Here is a 19,572-nt window from a genome sequence, read left to right on the forward strand (position 1 = left end):
CTCCTGTGTCTGTAACAAACTGAAAACACACACACACACAGCCTCTGCTCGGTTATTCAGAGCTCCTCAGGGAGAGCTGAGGTTAAGTGTTACATGGAGTGGGAGCTCTGTCCGGGGTCAAACACAGAACAAGGACGATGCAGCACTGAGGGAAAAGCTCTGCTGTTCAAACACACACAAAGATATTAGAGTCAATCATAAGTGCAAGATTTGCAGTGAAACAATAAGATGCAGGTGCAATGGGAGCCATGAGCCATGAGTGATCCATCGATGGGACGGTGTGAAGTGGAACTTGTTCTCTGCAGCTCAAAGTCTTGTTCATACTGACCCCTAGTGGTGGAAACAGATGTGTATTTTCTAATGAGATGAAAGAGGAGAGTTTGCTATTCAGTGTGGACATGGTGGTCATATGATTCATTCAGTAAACATATACTTTTAGAATGATACAATATGGGGGGAAAAATGCATGCATGTGTATAAGAGTTGTTTAATCATCTCCGTAATAAAACAGTGCTGAGATTTAATTATATGTTTAAAAAGCTGCAAAGTAAAAGAATAAACACAAACCAGATTCCCAAAGTTGATTGAATGCAATAAAGTGTGGATGCTGTGAGCAGATTACACTAAAAGGGAGGAACATATCTTTTGAATGATGTGATATGTTTGATTGTCTGTTGTAATTTGAATTATTCTTCAATCATCAAGTTAAATCAATGATAACGAAAACATCGACATTAAAGCAGAAGTAAGCGATCCGGTCGTTTTGGCTAATGCTGCGTTCCAGGCAGGCTTTTGAAACCGTAAGTTACGGCTTCAAGTCACGACTTATGACTTTGTAACGTTCCAGGCAACCCACTCGTGTTTTTCCGACCTGTTTTACCTGTGAAAGTCACTATAACGGCCACTCGTAACTTCCGACCCGTGAACTCGCACCAGATCGAACTGGTACAACTTCACAGGTCGGAAAAACGCGAGTAACGAGTTGCCCTGAACGCACCATAACGTCTTGTCAGCTGACGGAGTTAGCAGCCCCCGCCCTCGTCATTGATCTATTGGTCCTCGTCCCTACGTCACCACATTTACGCGCATCCCTTGGCTGCACACACAGCCCTTCATGCCGTTCTCTCTCCTCATTGGATAAAACTTGTAGGATACGAGAAAAGTTTTCTCCTCGGCTCAGAGCAGAGCAGAGTGACTGAGAGACCCGTGTTTCAGACCAAACACTCTATGTAAGTGATTGCTGTCAGAAGATATAACTATTTAAGACTTATATTAACACAAAAATATCACTTACTTCTGCTTTAAATTGTATATTCACTAAGATTCAATAAACATGGCTGCATTTCTCGGTTACACATTGACTGTTATTGCGCCACAATAAAACTATATTGTATACTACAATAAAATGCTGAGAATAGAGGACAGGTATCTCATGACTTCAGCCACAACCTGACCTGTTGAGAGGTAATAAAAGAAGGTGCAGGAGGTGTTGCCATCAATGGTTAACCAAGTGAAGGATTTGTACAAACTGAAAGCAGATTATCTCATTGTTGAATGGAGTGAGGACACTACTACTACAGACTCACAGATCTCTAAACTGAGCTTTCATCATCATGATGACTGTACGAGACAAACTGAAGGAAAATTCAACTTGGTGAGTTACAAACAATTTAAAGTCAGAGGAAATGGCTGAGAAAAGTTTCCTGAGTTGCCACGTGTGTTCAGAGACTTTCAGAGATCCTGTGTCTCTGAGCTGCAACCACAGCTTCTGTTCAAGCTGCCTGCAACAATTCTGGAAACAAGCAAAAAACAAAAACTGTCCCATTTGTAAAAAGAGATCTTCAAAGGATTTTCCATTTGTGGACTTTGGACTGAAGGCTCTGGCTGATTCATTTGCTGGGAGACAGAAATCTGGATCATCAGAGACTGAACTTGGAAAGAAGAAAGTGGAGGTGGTTTGTAGTAAACATCAAGAAGAACCTACATTGTTCTGTAAGGATGAAGATAGAGCTGTGTGTCCTGTCTGTGAGTTTTCTCTCCACCAGAGTCACAAGGTGGTTCCTGTAGAAGAAGCAGTCAGTGACCTGAAGCAGCAGCTGAAATCTGACTTAAAGTCTCTGCAGGACAAGAAGAACAAATACAAACAAGTGGAGAAAACATACAATGAAATGATTGAACACTCCAAGAAGCAGCTGTCGTCCACAGAGAGGCAGATCAGAGCAGAGTTCAACAAGCTCCACCAGCTCCTGAAAGAGGAAGAGGAGTCCAGACTGGCAGCTCTGAGGGAGGAAGAGGAGCAGAAGGGGAAGACTATGAGCAGAGAGATGAAGATGATTGAGGAGCAGATCTCCTCTCTGTCAGACAGTATCTGTGCTGTTGAAGAAGAGCTGCAGAAACACAACGTGCCGTTCCTCAGCAGTTATAAAGCCACTCAGACCAGAGCCAGAGCCCAGTGCTCACTGTCAGATCCACAGCTGCTCTCAGGAGCTCTGATAGATGAGGCCAAACACCTGGGCAACCTGTCCTTCAGAGTCTGGGAGAAGATCAAGGAGAAGGTCCACTTCACTCCTGTCATCCTGGACCCAAACACTGCAAGTCCCTGGCTCCATCTGTCTGATGATCTGACCAGTCTTAGATATGGAGACACGTATCAGCAGCTTCCTGACAATCCAGAGAGATTCCCTTGCTTTGCAGATGTTCTGGGCTCTGAGGGCTTCAGCTCAGGGAAACACAGCTGGGAGGTGGAGGTGGGAGATCATCCTCGCTGGACTGTGGGTTTGGTTAAAGAGTCAGCTGTCAGGAAGGGAAAGATATGTGTTTCTCCAGAATATGGAATCTGGTGTTTATGGCATGGTGATGGAAAACACGTTAATAGTGTTGGTGAGACTGTGACAGTGAAGAAGAGTCTCCAGAGGATCAGAGTCCAGCTGGACTATGACAGGGGGGAGGTGTCCTTCTACGACCCTGAAGACATGACTCACCTCTACACTCACAGAGACACTTTCACTGAGAAACTCTTCCCATATTTCAGTGTTGGAGAAGATGGTGATACTAAAACCACTGATATCAAAATCTGTCCCTCTGAGATCTGTGTTTATAACACTGAAAATACAAACATCTAAACATCTGTTTCCTGATTGATGATTATCGATTCTTTTGTTCTTTGATCTGTTGTTATGGAAAATGTTTTTCATCATATCTAAAATCCAGAATTTTCTTCCTATAACAATATTATTTACTTCTAGGTTTGATTTCTTTATTCAGATTTATTAGGATGTTACATATATTGATAAAATGTGGGTGTGATTTTACATGCAACTCTGCAAATATATTTGTAGAGTTGCATTATAAATGTGTGTCTCCTCATGAAACACATCTATCTTTAGACTTTTTTTTGCCTTATAAACAAACAGAGACAAATGAGTATTTTAATTTTAAATTTTTTAACTAATTGTATAAGCCAATATCTGTTAAAGACAGACTAGACTCAGTTTGGAGAGCTGAGGAATATTTGGACCAAGCTGTAGCAGTGGTTTCTAAACTTCTTCCACTGTTAAGGATAATTTATATTTTCACTATATATTAGAGTAGAATGAATATTTTTCACAGAATATTTGGTTCTTTTAAAAACGTGAAGTCATTCAATAGTGCACTTACTGATGAAATTACAGAATGTGAAGAACATAGATCAGTGACGCCCAGAAGAAACAACTTTTCATTTATAATATTTTGGAAGAATATCTGGAAGTATGCACAAGATATCCCATCACATAAGCTGCTGATCCTTACAACCTCAATTATTGTCATTCAATTTCAAAATGACTGATTCAGCAAAACTCCTTAAGTTGCAGGTAAATTCTCAACTGAGACCTGTCACTGCAAAAACTCAAAATCTTATTTCTCATCAAAATGTCTCATTTCTCATTTATGTATACATATACTTTTGACTAGAAATAAGACAAATATTCTTGGTAAGTTTTTGATTTTTTGCAGTGAATTCAAGAGTCAAATCACACGTACATTACAGGCCAAGCTGTGCAGCAGCAACAACAGGTTTATGTTTATTCAACCATATCAGTGAAGTTGGACAATCATTAACAATGTGCTGCACTTTACTTGTCTGAAGTATTTGATTTAGCTGAGTTGATGATGATTTTCTACCACATGAGCTGGACTCAACTGGATGTAAATCCACAGTGCATGAAATGGTTTCATGATTTTGTCAAATTAAACCCAGAGAGCTGCCAAAGATTTAAAGTCAAGTCTCTTCTGTCTAAGTAGGAGCCGTTAATAAAATGCTAATGTGTGTAAAGTGTGTGAATCATGTGTATCCATTGAAAAACCCTGTGAATTATTGTGGATGTATGTGTGCATGTGTGTATGTGTATGTGTGTGAACTCTCTTGAAAAACAGATCCTGACCTCAGTGAGACTTCCTGTATAAATAAAGGAATTATTTTTCAGTTCAAATTAATTCAGTTTTCAGGGACAATAAACATCCACAATTTTCTTCCTAATGCCACCAGATGGAGTCAGAGTTCACGTGTTCACAGTCTCTTCATTTTGAGCACAGATCTACTGATTCCTGCTTTGTCTCTCGTATTGATATTCATATACTGTGTGAGGCAGGTGTAATGACAGTGATTCATGTTGTGCATTTGAAAGGTATTTGTTGCAGAGAGTAGATGAAGTGTGTGTGCAGCTGTTGGCTCAGAGTCGGCAGCAGATCCACATGTTTTACTGTTTGTGTGACTCAGCAGCTTTACTAGCCGATTTGACTGTTGTCATACCATTGAATAGGCGTAATCCTGATACCATCATTCTACAAATATGGGCCAGTAGGGCCCTACTCTACCTACTAGCAGGTGCAGGAGGCTGTTATCACCTATTAATCTGGTTGACCCAATGTTATTAATGCCCAGTAGGCACAGAAGGTTTATTATGGAGCCCACACTCCCCCGCCCCCTTTTTTATTTAGATAGAATATTAAAACCTGAACCATAGAACTAATGAGGGAGTTTGTCCATGAAAACAATAAACAAAATATAGGCTTTTTTTTATTATTGTTGTGTTAAGCTTTGATTTTAGACTATTAAGATTTATTAATTTATTGTCCTTAATAATGACCAGCATTGCAACTTGGGGCTTCTGCACTTATTAATTTTAATTAGAGGTCATCAGTTTTAATCTACTAAAAATACATACTGTAGATATATATCAGTCTGACACTTGTCAGTCCTATTTGCATTAATGTTAAATTATGTCCACTTGGTTATGTAAGGGATAATGTATAGTTTGGAGGTTGTTATGGAGAAATGAACCCTGACGGGATGTACCCCAATAGGATGTCCGACTAACTCTACATTGTCCCGCTTATTACACAGTTTACAAGTGAAACAATTAATTTGAAACATAATGTTGATGAAAATACAACTTGTCAATTTATAAATTGCATCATTAATCGAATCTGCAAATCTGGTCTCTAAGTGACTTCTCACCAGCAAGTCATTAATAAAGAGCAGTTGTAAAAGGTCAAATATCCAGAAAAAGGTGACCTTTGAACTTCTGAATGTCACACGGGTTTGAAATTGCACACGGTGGATGACAATAGTCCACAGTATACACATATCATAGTATACACATATTAAAAATTCAGCCCATTAGATCAAAGCATGTGGATTTTATTAAAGAATAGCTGTTAAAAGTATAGGCGCTTCAATTGCTTTTTGGCCATTTTTGAACCTTGTGAATGTCACAGAGCTCTGCATTTTTGTACACACAATCTACTAGACATTCTGAACCACATATCAAAAGTTCAGCTTGCTGCATCAAAGTCTTGGTGTTTTATACCAGGAAACAGGATCAGAGAGGTCAGACTTAACACTGATGGCTGAGATTTGACCCTTCTGAAGGTCGCACGGGTTTGAAATTGCACATGGTGGATGACAATAGTCCCCTGATACACATACTCGAATTTCAGTCCCCTGCGTCAAACCGTTGAGGAGTTATTAATATCCCGCCTTTTTTAAATTCAAATTTCAAAAAAGTGCATTTTCGGGACACCAAACTCGGAATACAAGGCCCTCAGATGTCACTGAACAATAATCCAGTGGAAAAAAACGAAATTCCTAGCGGTTTTCTTAATTGGCTGTTGCTGCTCTGAAAAATCAGACTGTCAGACTTATGGCCCTCTACACCCTCTTATCCAGCTGGCAGCTTTGGAGAAACTTTTGTTCTAAAAGTCGTGCAGGTCTGAAATTTTAATATGTGGTTCGGGGGCCCGGGACGAGCGTGCAGTCGTCCGTTCGGTGCCGATCGGACCCTCACTTCTCGAGAGGCGGGGCTTTAGACAGACGCTTTCTGCGGCATCCTGGAGGCCGCCGTTTCCATTGAGATGGACCGAATCGCTCGAAACTTGGCCTGTGGAGTTGTGACAAGGCCTCCTGTCCTGGAGTGAGGCACCAAACAAAATGAATAGAGGAAGAAAAAACGGCATTCCTTTATACAAGTAAAATACATCCACGGTCCCGTCTCTCCCGACACCTAAACAACCCCCCCCCCCCCCACAGTCCTTCCGTATCCTTTCGTGTTTTTTCATACGTTATCTTTCCGGTACGCGTCCGGGACATGGATCTAACCACAGTAAACTATGGCTATCGTCCAACAAAGATAATCTCACTTTAAACGGAATAAATAATATTTTATTGTATTTTCTATCAGCTGTGGATTCATGAGGATCGTCAAACACACGTACGCCACTTTCATTTATTATTTATCATATAGGCTAGGCTATTATTTAACATGTGGTGCACAACAATTAAAAAAAAAAAGCCTATATTTTTTATCGTTTTCATGGACAAGCTCCCTCATTAGTTCTATGGTTCAGGTTTTAATATTCTATCTAAATAAAATAAGGGGGCGGGGGAGTGTGGGCTCCATAATAAATCTTCTGTGCCAACTGGGCATTAATAACATTGGGTCAACCAGATTAATATGTGATAACAGCTTCCTGCACCTACTAGTAGGTAGAGCAGGGCCCTATTGGCCCATATTTGTGGGATGATGGTATCAGGATTACGCCTATTCAATGGTATGACAAATGATGTCCAAAAAGAAGGTTTTTGTGACATATCTCAATAAAACATCTGGAGCTCTGTCTCAGACCAAATTCTTCCACTACCACAACTTTGTTAAAATTCACAAATGAATGAATGATAAGGGTCAATTTATTGGTGTAATCTTCAATATTGGGATAAAGCTTTTGATCTGGTTGACCACGATTTACTTCTTGATAAACTTTTATGCTATTGGTCTCGATCAAAATGCTCTTCTCTGGTTTAATGCTTGTCTCCACAATCATTGTCAATGTGTAGTTTTGATAGTCTGATTTTTTAATTATTGACAAGGGTGTTCCGCAAGGTACCATATTGGGTCCGCGTCTTTTTTTCTGTTTTTTATAAATGATCTGCCTAGTATTTGTTCAAATTGTCATACCCACTTATATGCTGATGACACTGTTATATATACACACACCTCAAACTCTGATACATCAAAAATCCAGAACCGGAACTCACCTTTAAACCCCATATTGATTACATTGTTAAAAAAGCATATGGCTGTCTCGCTTCACTTTACTGTTCAATCAATTGTTTCACATTTCATGTCAGAAAAGGGCTAATGTCACAACTGATACTACCACTTGTTGACTATGCAGATATTGTTTACCAAAACACTCTAGACACTCATCTTAAATGACTGCATTATTTAATCCTTTATGTAGATTTCTTTTTAGATGTCCTTTTAGAACACATCATTGTTTTATGTTTGATTCGGTAACACTTTACAATAAGGTACACAAAATTAGAGTAGTTAATGAGTAACTAATGAAGAACTAATGAGGAACTAATGAGTAGTTAGTGAGGAATTGAGCTACACAAAATTACCAGTAGGTTAATGAAGGAACTACTGATTAATTTAATATTAGTTAATGGTCAAGTTCTTCAGGGAACCTCTGAATCAAATTTCAGTGGGAGTTGATACATGAGGAACTAATGAGTTGTTAGTTAGGGAACTGAGGATACAACAAAATTTACAGTAGTTACTGGAAGGAACTACTGATTAATTAACTATTTAGTTAATGGTCAGTTCTTCAGGAACCCCTGGATCAAATTTCAGGAAAGGAAGTAGTTAATGAGGAACTAATGAGAACTTTTATAAATGATCAGTTCTTCATTAACTCATGATTAATTTCATAGAAAGTTAATCACTAACTTGATGATTTAGTGAACTAGTTACTCATCAGTACAGAATTCATTACTCAGTAAACATTGTCCAGTTAGTATAAACCTTTATGACCTAAAGTGGACACATTAATGGAGTGGTTTTTCATTTCTTCCATCTTCATCTTTAACATTAGTAGTTCCTTTAAAAAATCACAGACGGCAGGTTTCTTTAGAAGATTTTTAGTTCCATAATTTCAGACCACATACACTATTCAATAATGACCATCCATTTTGCCTTTGAAATAAATATGATAGTTTTGTACTCATGTTTGGTTGGCTAAATGAATGTATCATGGGGTTTTTTTCCCCACTTTTTTGTGTAAAGTAACTGTATTACTGATTCACAACCGTGGTTCACAGTAATAGTTGTTTCGAGGTGAACAAAATTTAGAGTATGTTATTTACTATGAAACCAAATTTGGAATTGATATGAGGAACTCACTATTTAGTTAATGGTTGAGTCTATTCAGTTACTCCTAATTCAAATTACTGAGGAAACTAACTATTACTTAATCATTAGTTACCCTTTTTGTGTACCTTAAGGTAAAGTGAGACATCAAAATGAGTAAGTAATGGAAGTTTTATGAAAAACCCTTTTGAATCATTCCTTAGTCATTTGTTACCCTTTTTGTGTACCTTATTGTAAAAGTGAGAGAAATCAAAATGAGTTAGGGTAATGGAGTATGAATTTCATTACTGGAATCATTAGTTACTCTTTTTGTGGTTCGTTATAGTAAAGTGAGGAAATCATATTGTGTAGGTAATGAGTAATGAATCATTACTTAGTCATTAGGTTACCCTTTTTGTGTACGTTATAGTAAAGTGAGGATATCAAATTGAGTAGGTATTGAGTACTGAATCATTACTGAATCATTTAGTTTACTCTTTTTGTGTACTTATAGTAAAGTGAGGACATCAAAATGGGACTAGTGTAATAGAGTACTGAATCATTACTGAATCATTAGTTACCTTTTTGTGTGCCTATATAGTAAAGTGAGGACATCAAAAGGGAACTAGGTAATGGGTACTGTAAATCATTAGTTACCTTATTTTGTGTACCTTATAGTAAATGTGTGAGACATTCAAAAATGACTAGGTAATGAGTACTGTAATTCCATTAGTTACCATTTGTGTACCTTATCATAAAGTGTGAGACATCAAAATGAGTAGGTAATTGAGTACATGAATCATTACTCGAATCTTTAGTTACCTTTTTGTGGTACCTTTATAGTTTAAAGTGAGACATCAAAAAGGGACTAGGTAATGTGTACTGAATCATTAAGTTACCCTTTTGTGTGTAACCGTAAAGTAAAAAGTGAGACATCAAAATGAGTAGGTAATGAGTACTGGAATCATTACTGATATCATTAGTTACTCTTATTTGTGCACCTTATAGTCAAGTGAGACATCCAATATGAGTAGGTAATAAGTACTGAGTCATTACCTTAGTAATTAGTTTACTATTTTTGTGTAAGGTACCATCAATACAGTACAGTTGTTCACTGATGAACTAATGAAGAACCAAAATTAATCATTTGCATCTATATGGTGCACCAAAAGTAACTTATTGTCTGTCACGGGCACCAAAATAAGATTTTACCTGCACGGTACACCAAAATAACAATTTTTTTATGTCACACACCAAGAAAAATATGACTAGAATGTTAAAAAAAATAATAATAAAAATGAGAAAGGAAAAGAAAAGAAAACCTTTGTAGCTTCTTGGTTTTAATTAATAGCCTAATAAAAAATAACAAGTGTGTAGCGTCCCAGCTAAATGATGGTAAATGGTTAAATGGTAAATTGGTCTTGTTATTTAATATAGCGCTTTTCTATACCTCGAACGATTACCCAAAGCGCTTTAAGGGTACTATCACATTCACCCATTAACACATGATGGCCGGAAGCTGCCATGCAAGGCTTGCGAACCACGAACCCATCAGGAAAGGCAAGGCGGGTTAAGGTGTCTTGCCCTAGGACACTAAGCAGCAACAGGGGACAGAGTCACAAATGATGAAAACTGATGGTTCACATTTCCTTCATTCCTTGGACCGTATTCAGTTGCCGACACACCGTAAAGAGCTTATGAGAAGAAAATAAATAATACAGTTACCTTTCCTTTTACATAAATGAAATTATTTTTAACTGCTTTTCATCACATAAACAATCATGTATAAGTTGACTCCCTTTTTATCTATTTTAAAGCTGAAGTGTGAGTGATATTTTTGTGTTAATCTATAAGTCTCTTAAATAGTTATATCTTCCGACAGCAAATCACTTACATAGATTTGTTTGGACCGCGAAACACGGGGTTTTTCAGTCTCCTCTGCTCTTGCTCTGCGAGCCGGAGGACGGAATAACAATTTATCGTTATCCTTCACTGTTTTTATCCAAATGAGGTGATCGTGAACGGCATGCCGGGGCTGTGTGTCTGCAGCCAAGGGACGCCGTTGATTGTGGTGGACGTAGGGACTGTGGACTGTTATGGTGCGTTCAAGGAAAACTCGTATTTTTCCGACCGTGAAGTTCGTACAGTTTCGAGATCTTGGTACGAGTTCACCCGGTCGGAAGTTTACGAGTGGCCGTTATAGTTGACTTTTCACCTCGGTTTTAAAACAGGTCGGGAAAAACACCGGAAGTGGGTTGCCTTGGAACGCTATCAGAGGTCGTATGGTTGTGACTTGAAGCTGTAATTTCCGATTTCAAAAGACCTGCCTGGAAACGCTTGCCATTAGCGAGAAAAACGACCGGATCACTCACTTCTGCTTTAATCATAAAGACCAATATCCAAATGTATTTCTTTTAGTGCTGTATTTACCATGAAATAAATATTTTTAACCGTTTTGTTTTTAATCCAATAAAACTGTTTTTAACCTTACCAGACCTCACATCAAACAGCCAAAACAGTCCTGTTGCATTAATAAAACAATCAAACGAGTTAGCTTTAGCTTCATCTCACTTCAATGTATTGAAGTGTGAGTTGGAGCTAAGGCTAAGCTAAACTAAGCCGAGCTGGGCCAATGCTAATAGGCTACCGCTAACCAAACATATTGTACCATAAATGGAGACTATCTAACGGCGACCAAACTCGAGCCGGGACATAAATTATAACTTGAAAAAAGGTAACACAAAAAACAAACCTTGTTGCTCCCTTATTAGGCCAAGGTGCTAGGGCGTTCCATGTATGTTAGGCACACTTTTAGCATTGAAGACACTCTGGGGGCCTTGCAGACACACTTGCCGGTAAAAATCCGTAGCTCCGGAAGTTTATGAGGTCTCGGCGAGATGCTTTCAAAAATAAAAGCACTGAATATAAACGTCGGTTAATACTATAAGGAATAAATGCCCTGGCCTTGACTAATGTTCAGAAACTAAATAAATTTAAACATTAAAAAAATCAACAAATGAAGTAAATGTTCTCTTATCATAAATTTAAAGGTCATTTACAAAGTGTTCATTTGTCTTTTATTTTGAGAAACGAGGTCATCATTGCCTGTGCACCTTTACTGTGAGAGCAGGGGAATTCACTTGGACACAAGAGGAAGCAATTGGGACATGCCAACAAGAGAAGCAATGGACATGCAGGGAAGGAAAAGCAAAAGAAGGAAAATCCCATTTCGACGATATCTCGGAGGATGAGGGTAGTGACCGTGCTGTTGATATTTTAATGGTATCTGGTCTTTTTTTTTTTTTTGGAAGTATGTGTAAGAGTGAACTCCTCATATTTTACTATTGATAACTTTCTCCAAAGGGAATAGCATAGCAATCGATGATATGGTCGGAGGTTAACAGAATGTAGCATTGATGCTACACTTGCTCACGTTGCTACAAAACATTTAAATAACCTGCTTAACTGCATCTGAATTCGCGGGATCTTTGCTTTACGGAGGTCCTTTCAATGGTGCCTCTATGATAGTATGCTTACAGTGAAGCATTGATGTAGCTGCTCGGTTTAGCTCTGTTCCTTTTCCATGTGGTTAAATGTCGATTATAGTTCCTTGTTGTCTAGATGGCACCATTCAAAAAATTCCCAGTGATTCAGATGCTGTTCACAACTCGTCTCTATAATATACGGTTTCATAAGTTATTAAATATTTTGACCAAAATGTGTTGCAACCTCTGGCATCAATGCCTATGATCGGTTTAAGCTTCTCTTCCTGTGTCACGTGTTGTAGTTGGTGGCATCCATTCATGGACCCTCGGTAAGCGGATAACCCATCCGAGTTCAGATGCTGTTCACAGCTACGTATCTATCATTAAACGGTTCATAAGTTATTGATTGTTTTGTAAAAAACATGTGCAAGCGTAGCATCATTGTATCGTTCGGTTAACCCAAACTAACAGTCGGTTTTAGAGGGCTAAATTCACTTTGGACAAAAGTTATTCTTACAGTAAAATTTGAAGGAGCAATCTTACCGAATTTGTTAATATCTAAAAAAAAAGAGAGATACCATTAAAATGTACACTGTCACAGTCACATCCTCCTCCTCGAGATATAGAACGTCTCTGATATAGTTGCAGATGGGAGCTTCTGCTCTTCCTTGCTCTGTCCATTCTTACTTCTTCTTCGTCGTCAAATTGATTCACTGCTCACTCTACAGTATAAAGCTGCACAGTGTGAAGCACACCGGAATTGAAGATCTTGTTTCCAAAAATTAAAATGACAAATGTCTTTTTTTCTTAAGCAAGTAAGGTTACAAAGGTTTTTGTTGTTGTTTTTAACATTCTATGTCATTTTGGTGCACATGGAGGCATGATTTATTTTGGTTCATCATTTAGTTCTATCAGTAACTACTGTAATGTTTGTGTACCTTACACAAAAATAGTAAACTAATGATTCAGTAATGATTCAGATACTTATTACCTACTCATTTTGATGTCTCACTTTACTATAAGGGTACACAAACGAGTAACTAATTGATTCAGTTAATGATTCCAGTACTTATTACCTACTTCTTTTTGAGGTCTCACTTTACTATATGGTACACTATAAGAGTATCTAATGATTCGTATTGATTCAGTACTTAATTACCTAGTCATTTTGATGTCTCACTTTACTACAAGGTACACAAAATGGGTAGCTAATTGATTCAGTAATGATTCAGTACTCTTCCTACAAGTTCTTTTGTTGTTCCTCACTTTTACTTTAAGGTACACATAATTGGGTAACTGCATGATTCAGTACTCATTACCTAGTCCTTTTGATGTCTCTCTTTATATAAGGTACACATAAAATGGGTAACTAATGATTCATGTACTCATTACCTAATCTCAATTTGATTTCTCGCTACTTTACTATAACGTTACACCAAAAAGGGTAAACTAATGACTAAGTCAATGATTCAGTACTCATGTACCTACTCATTTTGATGTCTCACTTTACCTTAAGGATACTCAATTAAGGGTAACTATTGTTTAAGTAATATTTAGTTCCTCAGTAATTTGATTAGGAGTTACTGATAACTCACCATTAACTAATCAGTGGAGTTCCTCATTCATTCCATATTGGTTTCATAGTAAAATAATAAACTACTCTATATTGTTGTTTGCACCTCAAAACGTACTTTACTGTGAACCACGGTGTGATCAGTTATACAGTATCTTTACTCCATACAGCCCCTTGATACATTCATTTAGCCTACCATTAACATGTGGACAAAAACTATCATATTTATTGCAAAGGCAAAATGGATGGTCATATTGCTGGTATGTGGTCTGAAATTAATGAAAAAATTCTTCTCAAGAAATCTGCTGTCTGTCGATTTTTTAAGGATACACTATGGTTAAAAGTGAAGATGAAGAATTGAAAAAACCACTTTCCTTTATGTGTCAACTTTTAGGTTCATATTAAAGGTTAATTCTGGACATTTTTATTGAGTAATGATTCTGTACTGATGAATGTAACTAGTTCAATAAATATCAAGTTGTGATTAACTTTCTATGATATTGATCATGAGTGAATGAAGAAAACTGCTTCATTTAATAGTTCCTCATTAGTTCCTCATTAAAACTACTCCCTATGAAATTTGATCAGCGGTTCTCTGAAGAACTGACCATTAACAAATAGTTTAGTTAATCATTAGTTCCTCAGTAACTACTCTACTTTTGTGTATCTCATTTCCCTTAACTAACCTACTTCATTAGTTCCTCAGTAACTACTCCTCTGAAATTTTGATCAGGAGTTAATGAAGAATTGACCATTAAACTCTATAGTTAATTTAATCAGTAGTTCATCAGTAACATACTGTAATTTTGTGTTGCTTAGTTCCTCAGTACTACTGTAATTTTCGTTGTAGCTTAGTTCCTCACTAACTACTCATAAGTTCCTCATTAGTTCTTCATTAGTTACTCATTAACTACTCTAATTTTGTGTACCTTATTGTAAAGTGTTACCAAATAGTAACTAATGACTAGGTAATGATTCAGTACTTATTCATATTGATGTCTCACTTTACTATAAAAGGTTCACAAAAGTGTAGTAAACTAAATGATTCGTAATTGAATTTCAGTTAACTCATTACCTACTCATTTTGATGTCTCACTTTACTATAAGGTACACAAAAAGGGTAACTAGATGGCTTCAGTACTCATTACCTACTCAATTTGATTGTCTCACTATACTATAAGGTACAACAAAAAGGGTAACTAATGATTTCAGTACTCATTACATACACATTTTTTATGTCTCACTTTTACCTTAAGGTAAACAAAAAATGGGGTAAACTAATGATTAAAGTAATGATTCCGGTACTCATTACCTAATCTTTTGATGTCTCACTTTACCTTAGAGGTACACAAAAGGGTAACTTAATGATTCAGTAATGATTCAATGTACTCATTTTACCTACTCATTTTGATGTCTCACTTTTACCTTAAGGTAACACAAAAATGGGTAACTTAATGATTTATGTAATAGTTAGTTTCGCCTCAAGTAATTTGATTTAGGGAGTTTACTGAAAGAAACTCACCATTAACTAATAGTGAGTTCCTCATTCATTCCAAATTTGTTTCATAGTAAATCCTAACTACTATAATTTTGTGCACTCAAAAACTTTACTGTGAACCACGGGGTGATCAGTTATACAGTAGGCTACTTTAACTCACATTTGCCCATGGATATCAGTCATTTAGCCTACCAAACATGTGGACAAAAACTATCTTATTTATTTCAATAGGAAACATGGATGGTCTTATCTGATGTGTATTGTGGTCTGAAATTTAATGAATAATATCTTCTCAAGAATCCTTGCTGTCTGTATGATTTTTTTAAGGAAACTTACTAATGTGAAAAGATGAAGATGAAAGAAAATGAAAAAAACACTATCATTATGTGTCACTTTAGGTTTAAGGTTAACTACTGGACAGGTTATTGTGTAATGTTTCTGTTACTGATGAAGTTAACTTAGTTCACCTAAATCATCAAAGTCTGTGATTAAACTTTCTCTGATTATTTGATCTATGAGTTAATGAAGATACTGATCAATTAATTGTTCATCATTTAGATTCCTCATTAACTACTCCTCTTGTAGAAATTTTTGATCAGGGGTTCCTGTAAGATCTGACCATTAACTTAATAGTTATTTAATCATTAGTTACCTCAGTAAAACTACTCTAATTTTGTTGTATTCATTTCCCTAACTAATACTCATTAGTTCCTCAGTAACTTACTCCTCTGGATAATTTGATCAGGGGTTCCTGAAGAAACTGACCTTTAAACTTAGACATGTTAATTTAATCAGTAGTTCCCTCAGTAACTTACTGTAATTTTGGTTGTAGCTTAGTTCCTCAGTAACTACTGTAATTTTGTGTAGCTCAATTCCTCACTAACTACTCATTAGTTCCTCATTAGTTCTTCATTAGTTACTCATTAACTACTCTAATTTTGTGTACCTTATTGTAAAGTGTTACCGTTGAGGTAAATGTGTAAAGAGTATAAAAGCTAATTAAAGGCTTCTGGTATCTATAATCACCACTGTGCACATACACAAGTTGAACATGTTTCCATCTACAGTCACCGGAAAATAAAAAAATAAAAAACAGTGTTTTCTCCATCTTCACTTATTAATGATTTAAACTTACTTTTTGTTTTCAAAACAGCAAATGTCTTGATTAAACTCTTCCACTCAGTTTTCAGGGCTCACTATTTAAATGACAAAATGAGCTCTTCAACATTTATTTACAAAAGAAAGTAAATTATATAATTAATTATCTAAAACTATGTGAAGATTAAATCACTGCATGTTGGACGAGAAGAGTTGTATTAACAATTGTAGTTGATATTTCTGATGCTATTTGATGATCCTCAAATAAATATTAATTCAAATTTTTTATACACAATAAATGTGCTTAACTGAGTTCTACTTTCTACACATTGCACAGTGATTCATGTTGTGTGTTTGAAAGGTTTTGTTGCACAGTGTAGACGAAGTGTGTGTGCAGCTGTTGGCTCAGAGTCCAGAGTTGAAAACTGGAACCACAATTTATGATGATGACAAATGATCATTTCCAGTAGTTTTAGTTTGAATATAAATGTGCTCAACATTATTATTATTTTTAATCTTGATCTCTTTATAACTGTCTTGGACAAACTGCTATTTTCATCACATTTATGTATTAAAAATGGTTTGACGGATTAAGAATGAGGAAATCATGTTATTGGTTATCAAGAGGAAAACTGATCTGGTTGACTTGCTGACAGCTCCACCTGCTGGTGACTCAACAACATGGCTGCATTTCCTGCCTGTGATAATTTAATCATTGACAAGAGGTAGAAGAAAACGAAAGTACATTTGTCATTGACGATCAGAGCTGAGACGCCATCACAGGGTGAGAGATCTCTACTGGAAAACACACGTTTGGATTATTTTCAAGAGCAGAGTCAGTGACTTGGTGAGTCTCCCTGTTGAAATATAATCAAGATAATAAGGAAATGGCTGAGAGAGCTCTCTTTGAAAGTTTCCTGAGTTGCCACGTGTGTTCAGAGACTTTCAGAGATCCTGTGTCTCTGAGCTGCAACCACAGCTTCTGTTCAAGCTGCCTGCAACAATTCTGGAAACAAGCTAAAAACAAAAACTGTCCCATTTGTAAAAGGAAATCTTCAAAGGATTTGCATGGGGTGAATTTTACTCTTAAGGATCTGGCTGATTCCTTTGCTAGGAGACAGAAATCTGGATCAGAGACCGAAAAGCAACATGACAAACAAATGGTGGTTTGTAGTAAACATCAAGAGGAGCCTAAATTGTTCTGTAAGGATGAAGATCGAGCTGTGTGTCCTATCTGTGAGTTTTCTCTCCACCAGAGTCACAAGGTGGTTCCTGTAGAAGAAGCAGTCGGTGACCTGAAGCAGCAGCTGAAATCTGACTTAAAGTCTCTGAAGGACAAGAAGAACAAATACAAACAAGTGGAGAAAACTTACAATGAAATGATTCAACACTCCAAGAAGCAGCTGTCGTCCACAGAGAGGCAGATCAGAGCAGAGTTCAACCAGCTCCACCAGCTCCTGAAAGAGGAAGAGGAGTCCAGACTGGCAGCTCTGAGGGAGGAAGAGGAGCAGAAGGGGAAGACTATGAGCAGAGAGATGAAGATGATTGAGGAGCAGATCTCCTCTCTGTCAGACAGTATCTGTGCTGTTGAAGAAGAGCTGCAGAAACACAAGGTGGCGTTCCTCAGCAGTTATAAAGCCACTCAGACCAGAGCCAGAGCCCAGTGCTCACTGTCAGATCCACAGCTGCTCTCAGGAGCTCTGATAGATGAGGCCAAACACCTGGGCAACCTGTCCTTCAGAGTCTGGGAGAAGATCAAGGAGAAGGTCCACTTCACTTCTGTCATCCTGGACCCAAACACTGCAAGTCCCTGGCTCCATCTGTCTCATGATCTGACCAGTGTGAGCTTTGGAGGCAAAAAGCAGCTTCCTGACAATCCAGAGAGATTTAATAATTCTTCCACTGTCCTGGGCTCTGAGGGCTTCAGCTCAGGGAAACACAGCTGGGAGGTGGAGGTGGGAGATCATCCTGTCTGGACTGTGGGTTTAGCTAAAGAGTCAGTTGACAGGAAGGGAGAGATATTTGCTTCACCAGAATATGGAGTCTGGTGTTTATTTCACCATGATGGAAAGTACTCAAATGGTGTTAGTGAGACTGTGACAGTGGAGAAGAGTCTCCAGAGGATCAGAGTCCAGCTGGACTATGACAGGGGGGAGGTGTCCTTCTACGACGCTGAAGACATGACTCACATCTACACTCACAGAGACACTTTCACTGAGAAACTCTTCCCTTATTTTCATGTTTGGAAATCTGGTGATGCTAAAACCTCTGATATCAAAATGTGTCCCACTGAGATCAGTCTGTGACGTTCAGGGACGTTAGTTTTTCTATCATGATGGTTTGAGGTTTATTAAACTCTAAACTCATCATCACACTTTACAGCCAACCTGCTTCTACACCTGCTCATCTGTCATTTTGTCTTTAAATCACAGTTAATTAATAACTCCTAACACTGATCATCATCACTGTACTGCCTGTAAGAAATAATGTTGTGAAAGTTCTTTCACTTTTTTCTTTCATCAGGTATTTTTCAAAAAGTCTGTTTCTATCTTAATTTGGTGTTTCCATGGAGACTCACCTACATCATTTAGTCATAATGTTGTGGTCCTTTCTCAGCTTTTAGAAAACAGACTGAGTTTGTAGGCTAGGTTGTGTCACTTCTTAAAATCAACATTAATATCCGAGAAAATGTGAAAACAAAATGCTGAAACTGTTTCAATAGTTGTCATTGATGTGTTTCCACAATGTTTTCCTCTTATTTTAGTATAGATTTTATAGGATTGTTGCCATGAAAACAAATTGATGAGGGGGTAAATTAACAAAGAGAAGTACTTAATGGGAGGTTTCCTTTATTTTATATGTAAAACATTTAAATTTATCTTACAAGAGTTTCACTGAGAAACTCCTCCCATTTCTGTGTTGTAAAGTCTGGTGATGCTAAAGCCACTGATATCAAAATGTGTCACACGGAGGTCAGTCTGTGATGTTTAGGGAAGTTCATTTTTCTATCATGATGGTTTGAGGTTAATTAAACTCTAACACTTACTAGCCAACTAACAGTATTGGTTGTTTAGATCTCATCAGACTACCATTTGATAGACAATCAACAGTTATTATTCTTTTTTTTTCCTGATTAAAAGAACTTTTTGCAACTGTTTATACAGTATCAAAAGCTCTATTTCTAGTTATTGCAGTTTCTCCAAGGGTCTTTCACAAGATTCCCCGTGTTTTTTTTCACCCCTATTTTCA

General features: G+C 37.3%; 3 protein-coding genes across 3 annotated transcripts in view; 2 read left to right on the forward strand and 1 right to left on the reverse strand.

Annotated features, from left to right (window-relative positions):
• LOC146981176 (nuclear factor 7, brain-like) overlaps positions 1–19,572 on the reverse strand; it is a 454,853-nt gene that overhangs the window by 285,363 nt on the left and 149,918 nt on the right. The window lies entirely within an intron of this gene.
• On the forward strand, positions 1,677–18,749 carry LOC146981190 (nuclear factor 7, brain-like). The gene is made up of 2 exons (XM_085786159.1): positions 1,677–3,090; positions 18,623–18,749. The coding sequence occupies exons 1-2, from the start codon at positions 1,686–1,688 to the stop codon at positions 18,643–18,645; spliced, it is 1,428 nt and encodes a 475-aa protein (XP_085642285.1). The 5' UTR covers positions 1,677–1,685; the 3' UTR covers positions 18,646–18,749.
• LOC146981191 (nuclear factor 7, brain-like) lies at positions 17,075–18,629 on the forward strand. The gene has a single exon (XM_085786158.1). It carries the CDS (start codon positions 17,211–17,213, stop codon positions 18,627–18,629), a length of 1,419 nt encoding a protein of 472 aa, XP_085642284.1. The 5' UTR covers positions 17,075–17,210.

This window comes from Trachurus japonicus, chromosome 9 (genome assembly GCF_045865225.1).
Source record: "Trachurus japonicus isolate A0001 chromosome 9, Traja_1.0".
NCBI lineage: Eukaryota > Metazoa > Chordata > Actinopteri > Carangiformes > Carangidae > Trachurus > Trachurus japonicus.

What these genes read in the sequence shown, in the direction of transcription:
- LOC146981190 (XM_085786159.1), top strand. Translation starts at nt 1,686, where the DNA reads ATGGCTGAGAAAAGTTTCCTGAGTTGCCACGTGTGTTCAGAGACTTTC. An exon ending in AATCTGTCCCTCTGAGATCT is followed by an intron (nt 3,091 to 18,622) that starts GTGTTTATAACA and finishes CACTGAGATCAG; the next exon opens with TCTGTGACGTTCAGGGACGT.
- LOC146981191 (XM_085786158.1), top strand. Translation starts at nt 17,211, where the DNA reads ATGGCTGAGAGAGCTCTCTTTGAAAGTTTCCTGAGTTGCCACGTGTGT.